An 11,316-nucleotide genomic window follows, 5' to 3' on the forward strand; every position below is an offset into this window, starting at 1 on the left:
CGTCAGCATTGGTACGGGTCCCTGCTGCAACTCTTAGCGGCCCCTCCTTGCAGGCTGCCGCTACGCCCGGACCTCCTCTCCCAGGAGGAAGGTCGTCTCCTCCATCCCAACCTAGCCGCGCTCCACCTGACAGCGTGGCTGCTTCATGGTTAAATAAGGAGGAAGGGAGGTGTTCTGAGGATGTAAAAAAGGTCCTGCTGGAAAGTAGGAAACCCTCCATGCGGCGAATCTACCTGACTAAGTGGTATAGGTTCTCTATGTGGGCGAGGGATAGAGATTCCTCTCCCTCTTCCGCGTCTATCCAGCTTGTCCTCGATTACCTCCTGCCCCTTAGGACATAAGGCCTGGCGCCCTCCTCCATCAGGGTGCACCTGGCAGCCATTTCAGCTTTCCATCCCCCGGTGCAGGGCCTGTGTTTTCACATCACATGACAGCCCGGTTTCTGAAAGAGTTAGATCGGGCATTCCCTTATGCCAGACCCCCGGTCCCGCTCTGGGACCTAAACCTGGTACTCTCCCACCTCATAGGGCCTCCCTTTGAGCCGTTAGCCACGTGTTCGTGGTCCCACCTGTTGTGGAAGGTGGCGTTCTTAGTGGCTATCACCTCAGCCCACCGGGTCTCCGAGCTCAGGGCCCTGACCTCTGAACCGCCGTATACGGTCTTTCATAAGGACAAGGTTCAGCTCCGCCCTCATCCTGCCTTTTTGCCGAAGGTAGTCTCGGCTTTCCACATGGATCAGGATATTTTCCTCCCGATCCTCTGTCCTAAGCCCCATTCCTCTAATGAGGAACGCCGCCTGCACATGTTAGACATGTGCAGAGTGCTGGCCTTTTACTTAGACAGAACCAGGCCATTTAGGAAGTCCCCCCAGCTTTTTATTGCTTCGGCAGAACGCATGGGGGGGGCGACCGGTCTCCACCCAGCGGATCTCCCGCTGGATCACTTCGTGCATTCGCACCTGTTACGACCTGGCAGTGGTTCCCCCGCCTCCTATTGTGAAGGCCCATTCGACGAGAGCCCAGGCCTCGTCAGCGGCCTATGTGGCTCATGTCCCTATTCAGGACATCTGTAGGGCTGCTACGTGGTCCTCTGTCCACACTTTTTCATCGCACTATGCGATCGTCTCCCAAGCAAGGGATGACACCGGGCTTGGTAGGGCGGTGCTCCGCCCGGGTAACCCTTAAAACTTTACACTTAAACTCCTACCCGCCTCCATCAGGGATAGCTTGGAGTCACCTACAGTGGAATACACATGAGCAATCACTCGAAGAAGAAAGGACAGTTACCTGTTCTGTAACTTGCGTTCTTCGAGATGTGTTACTCAGGTGTATTCCACGTCCCGCCCTCCTTCCCCTCTGTCGGAGTTGTCTGGCAAGAAGGAACTGAGGGTGGGGGGAGCACGCAGCCCCCTTTATGGCGTGATATGTCGGCGCCACTCCAGGGGTCGCAGCGGTGCTCCCCCACTATGATCACTCCCCATACACCAAAACAGCAGTGAAAGCCCCCACCCCTAGCCCACATCACTTTTCATGGGCCTCCCGCTCCTGTGACCCGCTAGGGGCCCTGTTCTCTAGCTGTTCTCTGCGCCCATGTGCACGGTAATGGGCTAAAGTGAACGCTGAGACTACGGGGCTGGTTCTTAAAGACAAACTCCAATCACAACACTGGAGTGGGGGACGCTGGTGTTCCCATGGGGCGGACGTGCTGGTGCTGCTGTGCCACCAAGCCATAGCCAGCTGCAGGGGCAGGACAGCTCTGCCAGCCCTCCCTGAGGGACAGTTACTATGGTTACAAACCTGTTCCCAGCTCGCCTGGCGCTGGGTGACCCTGTTCACAGCTGGGCAGAGCCCCTAACTCTGCCTGCAGCACCCCCAGGCGTTACTCTGGGTTTAGGGCGGCGATATTCCGCCTCCTGGCCACGGCGTGGCGCTGTGGACTCCCGCAGTCTCTGGTGTGCATCCACCTAGCCGCTGGGTGGCGCTGTGGACGGCTGGCCCGCGCTCTCCCCGGACTCACAGCGCCCTTCTAGCCGCGCCCGCGTTATAGCTCTTTTCCCGGCATCCTTTGCCCTCTTCACAGGCCACTGCCAATATGGTGGGTACCGGGCCCGGCTCGTTCCCGCTCCTCAATCCGCCGCCATCCGTCCCGGGCCGGGGCTGCCGGGGCCTGGGCCGCGCTGGGGGGCTGCTGCCGCCGCCGGGGAGCGGGACGAGGCCTGTGGGGCGGGGCGCCTCGGGCGGGCCGGGCTTGGGGAGCTACGCGGGGGACAGGCGGTGCCTGTGCTCGGCGATCCTGGGGAGGCCAGTTCCCTGGGGCGGCTCGGAGGCCCCGGGGCTTTGGGTTCACCCAGCCCGGCTGCAGGGGTGCGGGATCCGCGCTCGCCCATGTTGGGCCCGGGCCCTGCTGGGATCCCGTCGGAGGGGTTGGGGGAAGGAGCGAGCCGTGGTATCTCGGGGCGCTGCGCGGGGTTGGCGCCTAGTGACTTAGGAGCGGGCCCGCTGCGGTGTGAGGATCCCTGGTGTAGGCCTGTCTGTCTCCCTGGGTCTCACCGCGGGCTGGGGCCCTGCGAGCAGTAGTTTACGGAGAAGTATTGGCTCCCCGAAATGAGAGTTTTACCCGTACAGAGTGTGGGTATGGGGGCAGGGCCTCCAAAAATACCCCTCACCATCGCTGCCTGCGTAAGAAGTTTGGGGGCTTGAGGGTGAATAGAGAAGCCAGAGCTCCTGGGGTTCGTCGGTCTTCTAGGTACTTACACAGAAATCTGAAGCTATCTGTGTCTATTAGGCCAGGCTTACCATGCATGCTAGGGTCATGTTAGCCTCCTGTCTACAGGCTTGGATGTAATGAACTGCATATGTCAGGCTCATGAGTTCAGTTTCCTGAAGGAAAGTTGCCCTCTGTTACAGGGTAAGGGGTTAATGCCACCTTAGTGGCTCTTTAGGAGCTCAGCAGGAGCACTTCGAGCTGCAAGCAGAAACAGATGGGGAGATTTTGCTATTTCACACTGTGGTGATTTGTTCTTCTTCAAATCTTCTAGGGGCGTGTGCGAACAAAGACCGTGAAAAAGGCTGCCCGGGTCATCATTGAAAAGTACTACACCCGGCTAGGGAATGACTTCCACACGAACAAACGGGTGTGTGAAGAGATTGCCATCATCCCTAGCAAGAAACTGCGCAATAAGATAGCTGGGTAAGGCAGCCCTGGGACTTGCTGTGCTCTTGTATGATTTAGCTTGACACATCCTAGCTCTGGGGTGGTGAATTTTGCTCTCAGTCTGAGGGGTGAGAAGAAACTCTCATTCTGTTGCAAAGGTATTAATCTAAGTATGTTTTGATAATCTCAGTAAATGCATCTGGAATCTGAATGTCCCAGTCCTTCCTCTGACACTGGAGCCATGGATTAAGGCTTTTGGAGTGCTGAAAAATCCCTAGTGAGCTAGGATGGCGTAGATTTTTATATATCAGAGGGGTAGCCATGTTAGTCTGTATCCACAAAAACAACGAGGAGTCTGGTGGCACCCCTTACAGACTAACAGATTTATTTGGGCATAAGCTTTCATGCGCATGGAGTGAAAATTACAGGCATAAATATCATGTGATATATATATGCACCTGTAATTTTTACTCCATGCATCTGAAGAAGTGGGGTTTTCGGTTTTTTTAACCCATGAAAGCTTATGCCCAAATAAATCCGTTAGTCTAAGGGGTGCCACCGGACTCCTCGTTGTTTTTGTAGATTTTTGTGAATTTTGAAGGGTAGTTTCCACCTGGCTAAGCCAACTTAAAGTTTTACACTGGCAGGAATCTGAAAATTGTTTGTAATATCACTAGATTAATCATATCTTTAGAAATACAATTTCTATAGAATGTTTAAGCATCATTGAGTACTGCCTTATTTGGTAGATTAAGTAACACATGCTCTTTAGTCCTTACCCAGCATCTTAAAAACATTTAACTTCTGGATAACTTGTCCGTGGCAGGAGCAATTGACGCTTACCTATACTTACTAATTACAACTCAATCTCTGCTTAATGTAAGTGTGCTGATAGAATCTTCCTTATGTTTGAACTCGGTTTCTGATAGACTAAAATCTCTTTATTTCTCTACCCTAGTAGCACTTTGGAGTGTCAGTCCTTTTTAGTGTAGCTGTTTCATTACTGTTTTGCTTTAACAGATTTTAACGAGTCTTGGCTCAGGCTCTGTGTATCTCAACTAACAAATACACAGAGTTGCATGGAAATCTTTTTCTCCCCTTGTCCATTGTTCTGGGCTCCTCTAGCAGGCAGCTGTCAGGTTAGCTGGTCAGACTTCCCTAGACACTGAGGCCTAGATCCTCAGAGGTATTTAGGTGCCTCTCTCATTGATTTTAAACAGAAGTTATCCACCTAAATACCTCAGAGGAATCTGAGCTTGAATTACTTGGTGTTCTGGAAGTGCTAAAATGTACTTTGACATTTTAATCTCTTATGACGTCTATTTCACTGCCTTTCTGGTCAGAGCTTGCTGTATTCGTTTTCCTTGGGGCAAATCCAGTATGGGAGTGGGTGAGTTTTTACTTTGTGCTGAAATTAGTGTTGGCCATTTGCATTGCTGAAGGCTCAGGATCCCTGTGCCACCTGTCTTTAGGGGGGGAGGTAGAGAGAGGCTTGCATATTAACAGAGCTGCAGTTCTCCAGCAGGCAAAGTCAGAAGTGTCCAGTTATCCTCTTGCGTACCCCTGGGAGAGAGGTATACTGAATTCAGGTGGGTCCTGGAGGCCTGTTGCTGTTTGACTTGCCTCTGCCAGCCTCGTGTGTGCATTTGCAGCTGCATTGAATTGGAGCTTGAAGGAAATACTCTGGTGTCTAAGTTGGGTTGTTTATAACCAGCCTCCCAAGGCTTCAGTCACTGAACTAGGAGAGACTGTGTGCTCGGCTTACTTGCTTTGAAACCTGCATTCGAAAGTGACTCTGGTCTTGTCTGTGACCTGGTCATTGATAGTGCAGGGAGAGGAACTTGTGAAAGCTTTTCCCGTGTTTGGAGGACTCATCCTCATTCCTACCAAACCCTGTAACTTTCAGACATTGCTGCTGGTCTCCTTGGCCTTCCTGTCCTACCTCCTGAGAGTGGTGGAGGAAGGGAACTTCTGCTGCCAAGTTAATGTGGTCTCTGGCTGTGAAATGGCAGAGTAGATATGAGCGGCTGTAGGGGTTTAAATATGAGACAGATACAAGGTCTCTAGTGACCCACCTCTTCCAGTATTACGGAGAGCAGAGATGTAAAGCTAGAGCTTCCGATGGGTGGGTTAAAGCTGTTGTCAATGTGAGATATGTAAGAAAATGGGGTGCCAATTGACCAGTTTTCGGATTCTCCCTGCAGGTATGTCACCCATCTGATGAAGCGTATTCAGAGGGGGCCTGTCAGAGGTATCTCCATTAAACTGCAGGAAGAGGAGAGAGAGAGGAGGGATAACTATGTCCCTGAGGTAAGATTTCTGACCATACTTGGGTGCATCTCAGGCCTCTTCTGCCAGGCAGAGTGGCTTATCCTGACATGCTGGTATCCAGCTTCTGCACAGCTAACAAAGGGGCTTCCATTCTGCTTATCACACCAGCAACCATGAGATCTCTCCTTTCCTGAGAAATGTGACCACGACCGGATAGCCTGAGTTAGCTGCACAGGGCTGGGCTTTGAGAAGGATCCAGGCTGACAGACTGATGACTTGTCCTGAAAAATCCCCAGGGACATAGGGAGCCAGGAACTCCTGATTTTCTAATCTCAGCTGTACTGCTGACTTGTGTTGTGGAGCAAATAATCCCTGCCTCCATTTTCGGATCTGTAAAATGTGGAGAAATAACTCCCTTGGTGTAAAGTGTGACAGCTGCGATGTATGTTGTTGTGAATCGCATTGAAATTCAAGTGTCCTACAACTCCTGCGCTTATCTGTAGAGGGTCCAGAATGGGACAGGGCTTTCCTGAACTCTCACTTGGACAGGCAGTGGGAGAGCAAGTTGGCGCTCACTTGTCATTGCTTCAGTTCGGTTCATCCAGAAATCTTATGCCCTAACTAGCATCTCTCCCCTTCCACCCCCTCTTCCACTCCTCAGCGGGGTTTAAAGGGCTCTCATCCTGAACCTGCATTCGAAAGTGACTCTGGTCTTGCCTGTGACCTGGTCATTGATAGTGCAGGGAGAGGAGCTTGTGAAAGCTTTTTCCCGTGTTTGGGGGGCTCATTCCTATCCCTACCAAACCCTGTAACTTTCAGACACTACCTCCTGCCCTCACCTCCAGTCCAATGGGGTGGGTGCGGTAGGTGACCTCAAATTGGCTTCCAACAAAATTATTTTTGCAGCATCATGGACTACGAAGTGACAAACAGCAACAAGCCAGCTTCAGGACTTGTCTTCAATGTGCACTTCACCCAAAGGCTGGCACTCCTTTGTGACCACAGGTTTGGTTCTGTGGCAGATTCTGAGTGTAGAGTTCAGTTGTCACTAGAAGTCTTATGAAAAACAGGTGTGATGCCAGTGAGTGTAATGGGAGCTTTGATGTCACTGGGTGGGTTGGGGCTGTTCCCTCCTTGATACCTGGCTTGCAGATCTCCACTTTCCCTGGAAGTGGGGAGTCCCTGCTGATCTGCTCCAGTCCATGATGTGCTGGCAGCACATCATGGGTAACACGTGATGTAAATGCAGGAGGACTGTGCCTGCTCTTGCCTCCCTCCTGATAGTGTGTGTTAGGCTGGCTCCCTCACAGCTACCACCCATGTGTCCCAGTCATAGGACTGGAAGTGGCCTCTGGGTCATTGAGTCCAGTCCCCAGCTGTCACTGGCAATCCCATCCCTCTCAGGTCTACCTGGGAGGTGTCTGCCCTCTCACAAAAGTTCTAGCCAGCTCTGAGAACTTGGCACGCTAGGAACATAGGAATAGCCATACTGAATCCCAGCCCCATCTCTCCCAGTGCCCTGCCTCTGGCAATGGCCAGCCCCAAAGGAAGGTGTACGTACCCTGCAGTAGGCAGATGGGGGAGAGATCATGCCCCCACCTTCCTTTGATTCTCTGCACAAAATGTCTGACTGCTAGAATAATGCAGCTAGTGACCTGTTACTATCTGCGCTTCAAGGGCAGGACTTGCTGTTATCAGCTGAAAGAGGAGAGCCCTGATGTAGCTGTCTTCCCATAGTGTCACTGAGCGGAGAGATAACTCCTTTGTACTCCTGTGGCAGGCAAGGGAGTTTGGTTGTGAGTCACTGTTGCTGTAAGAAACTCTAAAATAGCCTTTTGGCAGAACCTCTTGCAGAAGCTACAGTAAAACTAGGCAGATCTCTTGCTCCCTTTATCAGACAAATGCCCGCAAGTGTCATTTTGTGGCAGATGAAAAATAACTATTTACTCAGAGCCCTTAAATAAGAAGCATGTACAGGAACTCATGGCAAATCATTGGCTGATTCCTGCCAACTCCTGCATTAGGGGTTTTGGATAGTCAGTGATAAATGCTTGAACTCTGGAGCAAGAGAGAGTCTTCTTGGCCCACTGTACTACGTCTCCTGCTTCCTTAGGCCGTAGGGGTACTGTTAGAACTTGGAGATAGCCAAGGTTCATATATGCTGTGATTCTGCTGCAAGGGCAAGATCAAACAGTTACAACAGGACATGTAAAGCTTGTAGCGTAAGCAGATATTTGCAACGGATCCAAGGTGGGTGAGCTCTGGAGGGGAGAGATTTAAATCAGGTTCAGAATTGTCAAACTAACTTGGAAATTTCTACTATTTATTACCAATTGAATTTAAACTGTGATTAGTTATAAAGCGTCCATGCTGTGGTGTTCTTTTGAAGTGACACTTCTGATGGGGTAACTTATTGGGATTTCACAAAACTGCCATAGGCAAAAAACAAAATATTGAAAATGAAGGCCTTGGTTTGTAATTTAACTCTCACTAATGATCCCACTGACCTCAATGGGACCATTCATGGAAGGTCAAACATGTACATAAGTGTCTGCAGCATCAGGGGCTGAAATTGTATTTTTATTTAATGTTTCTCTTATGCAAGAACATAACTGCCAGTATCCATTGGACCGGTATCCAGCAGCGGCCAGTATCGGAGCTTCAGGGGGAGTGTACCGAACAGGGCAGTTAGTGATCCACCCCTTTGTCACTTCAAAACAGACTCACTCCAGTGTTAATAGTGAAAAGTTATTTGGACTGTTGATACACTGAAAAGCTTCCCAATACCTGTTATGCACGCAGGCCAAAAGATTGGCTACTGAGCTCATTCATGTCTAGGAACGTGGGGCTTTTGGAAAAAATCACACCCACAAGTGACTTAGGCACATCAGTCCCATTGACTTCAAATGGCAAACCGTGAAGGGAGGAGCATAGCTGGTGGAGGTGGTTCAAATATAGCCTGGGCTTATCGTTGAGTCTGAGTTTGTGGTGCTGTCACAACGGTGGTAATGAAGCGTGGCACTTGTTTCTCTCAGCTCAGAGGAGTACTCTAAATGAGACTGCTCAGCAGTCTCATGAGATTCTGGTAACACTTGAGAAATGTGACTGAAGCGGGTGCATCTTTCTGAACTAAAACACTAAATGTAACCAGTGTTAAGAATGGGGGTAAAAAGATCTGTAGCCACCCTGTAGGGGTGCCATTAATCCTGAGGGTGCAAGAGTGTTAAAGGCCTCATTCTTGAAATCTGGACACCAAAAGGTTAACTTCTGCCTTTCATACATTTTCAAGCTTTCTTTTTGCCTGCGGCTGGTTACTCTGCTATTTACTGGTTCTGAACTGAGTGGTGTGATTCTGGTGACTGCTGGCTGCCAGGAGCCATGGCAGGGCGTGGTGATAGAAGCAAGGCAGGTGAAGTCCAGAGTTATGTCAGTAGGTGCAGCCAAGTGTGAGGGCCCCAGACTCCGTTGTGTGTCGCAGGCAAACACCCTCCTGTCATGCAGTAACTGCCTGCTGCCTACACTGGCCTGGGGAAGGAACAGTGTGGATTGGCTATAAAGAGATGAATTCAGTCTCGGCTCTCTGCAGGAGGCTGGTTTGCTGCCACATGGGAATTGAGGGCAGTATCCTAGACACAGCTGGAGTTGTGAAGGTCCCATATGCTTTAGGGAAGATGGCTGAAGGCAGAAGAGACTGTCCATGCTGAGAGCTCCTGCTCTGCTCCCTGACAGTGTTGTATGGCTGGATTCTTAGTGCACTTTGCAGCTCTCCCCACAGTATTTATGGGGCAAGTGGAGTTTCCCAAGCAGTGGAATGTGAGGGCAGTGAGCTGTGGTGGAGGCTTGTCCCTGCAGAGGTGGCTATTTGTGAATGAGAAGCATTTGTCTTAGCTCAGGGCTTCTCAAACCCTTCATTCCTGTTCGATGATGTGAGTTTAGCAACTGGCCTCAAGGAGTCGGCGCCATGTGAGCAGCCAACTCCCTGGACTGGTTGGGGAGTCGCAGGCTTTGTCTGTGGGGACCCACTCCAGCTTGTGACCATCTCTGAGTGGGGTCTGAGTAATGCTAGACTCCCAGAGTGCTGTGTATGTGTGTGATGTTTAACAAAGTGCATCCATGTTCTTTTTCCCTCTGCAGGTCTCTGCCCTTGACCAGGAGATCATTGAAGTTGACCCAGATACTAAGGAAATGCTGAAGCTGCTGGTGAGTGTGGTCTCTTCAGAGAGATTGGCTTGTGCCTTCGCTCTTCTGGAGGTGGAAGCTCTTAGCCATCATAGCTCAGTGCAGACTGAAGGCCTTGTTCAGGCACCAGGGAGAGCCTCCTAGCAAGCTGTTTGGAGGACTTTGTTATGAGCAGGTTTCGAGCACAGTTACTCTGTTAGACCTGGGCCATGGACTGACTGGCCTCTGTAGTGCAATTATTATGAATTGTCCAGAAAAAAATCCCCCCCCCCCCCAACAGTGGCTGGAAAAGCTTTTCTAGAAGCCTGCCAGCAACACTATTCTGACCCTGCTAGCATGGCTTTCAACTGCGATACAGCTAGGCAGTTCTTCGCCTACATCTCAGGGAGCCAGAAACCCCCCGTCAGCACCTGAGAGCCTCTGTGTGTCCCTGTCTGTAAAGCGGGTAACAGTGCTCACCCACTTCTGTCCAGAGCTCTGGGGCCGGTGGGGGTGATATATTAGTTATACCAGGGTGGGGCTGGGGCTTCTGAATTGAAATATGAAATAGCCAGCGCTCCTGAGCACGATCAAGGGCCACAACCCTGCTAGAAATCCCAGCTCCAGCAGCATGAAAGGGGGAGGGGCAGGCTACCTGGAGAGGACTTTGCCATGGACTCACTAGTGGTGACGGACACACGCATTCTCTTCCTTCCCTGCCCACCCCCAGTCTCTTTTGTACCAGCCTCTAGGACTCAGTGTCTGGTATGGTTTTCCCCGAGCTCTCCTGCATGCAGTGCTCCTTCCCACTCGGAGTTGCTCTTAGCTGCACAAGGGCCTAGAAGCCTGTTTTTGTTTTGGGTCTCCCCTTCACCACTGGGACATGTGCTCTGATACCAGAGCTGTGCCCAAGGCCTCCTGCCCCTGATTAGAACACAACCACTACAGAAGCAACTGAACCATGGGTGAGCCTGTGAAGTCCAGATTCCAGCCCAGCTGCTGGCATGTTAACTGTGTAACTTTCACGACTGGGTGCATCTCCTGCCCCAGTCCAGTGAATGCTCAGCCAGGCTGGTCCCTAAGTCCCCACCCTCCTGTGTGTCGCACTTGCAAGCCTGTTGGGGCTCACTGCTGTGTTGTGTGACAGACTCCCCCTCCCTGTCTCTGCAGCACGGCCTCCTGTCTATGGACCGGCTGGAGGACTCACCCTCTGTTCTCGCTGGGATTCGGGGTAGATGCGTTTGTGTGTTGGGAGGGAGAGGTAGGGCAGAGCCTGCTGTGCTTTGATCTGGGATCCCTGCCAGCAGAGAGGAAGGAGTAGGCTGGCATGCTGAGTGTAACCTGGTCTGTTCCATATGTCTTCCAGGACTTTGGCAGTCTGTCCAACCTGCAGGTCACGCAGCCCACTGTGGGAATGAACTTCAAAACACCAAGAGGAGCTATCTGAATCCATTGCTGCGCTGTCACTTTTCCAATAAATGTGGGAAACCAAACCTGTCCCCTCTTCCGCTAGTGCTGGGGTGTCTTCTTGGGGGGAGCACTTGACTGGCCCTTACTGCGGGAGGGAGTGTCACAGGAGCAGGAGGCCCATGTAAAGTGATGTGGGCTAGGGGTGGGGGCTTTCATTGCTTTTTTGGTGTATGGGGAGTGATCTTCCTCTGCTGGGCACCCATAGTTGCTGTGTTTGTGGATGCAGTACCTAGCCACCAGAGGGTGATAAACACAGTGAATTGT

At 51.4% G+C, this 11,316-nt stretch overlaps 1 protein-coding gene and 2 non-coding genes across 3 annotated transcripts; all 3 read left to right on the plus strand.

The window, feature by feature from the left end:
• Positions 1–2,005: 2,005 nt before the first annotated feature.
• On the plus strand, positions 2,006–11,086 carry RPS17 (ribosomal protein S17). Its single transcript, XM_065411809.1, has 5 exons — positions 2,006–2,094; positions 3,038–3,189; positions 5,358–5,463; positions 9,559–9,624; positions 10,949–11,086. Exons 1-5 carry the CDS (start codon positions 2,092–2,094, stop codon positions 11,027–11,029), a joined length of 408 nt encoding a protein of 135 aa, XP_065267881.1. The 5' UTR covers positions 2,006–2,091; the 3' UTR covers positions 11,030–11,086.
• On the plus strand, positions 4,929–5,062 carry LOC135885216 (small nucleolar RNA SNORA71). Its single transcript, XR_010561731.1, has one exon. It is a non-coding gene; the product is annotated as a small nucleolar RNA SNORA71 (small nucleolar RNA).
• LOC135885214 (small nucleolar RNA SNORA71) lies at positions 6,112–6,246 on the plus strand. Its single transcript, XR_010561730.1, has one exon. It is a non-coding gene; the product is annotated as a small nucleolar RNA SNORA71 (small nucleolar RNA).
• Positions 11,087–11,316: the final 230 nt, after the last annotated feature.

This window comes from Emys orbicularis, chromosome 10 (genome assembly GCF_028017835.1).
Source record: "Emys orbicularis isolate rEmyOrb1 chromosome 10, rEmyOrb1.hap1, whole genome shotgun sequence".
In the NCBI taxonomy this organism is placed as follows: Eukaryota; Metazoa; Chordata; order Testudines; family Emydidae; genus Emys; species Emys orbicularis.

Coding starts and splice junctions, on each gene's coding strand:
- RPS17 (XM_065411809.1), top strand. Junction 3,190..5,357: donor CTGCGCAATAAGATAGCTGG/GTAAGGCAGCCC, acceptor TTCTCCCTGCAG/GTATGTCACCCATCTGATGA. Junction 9,625..10,948: donor AGGAAATGCTGAAGCTGCTG/GTGAGTGTGGTC, acceptor TATGTCTTCCAG/GACTTTGGCAGTCTGTCCAA.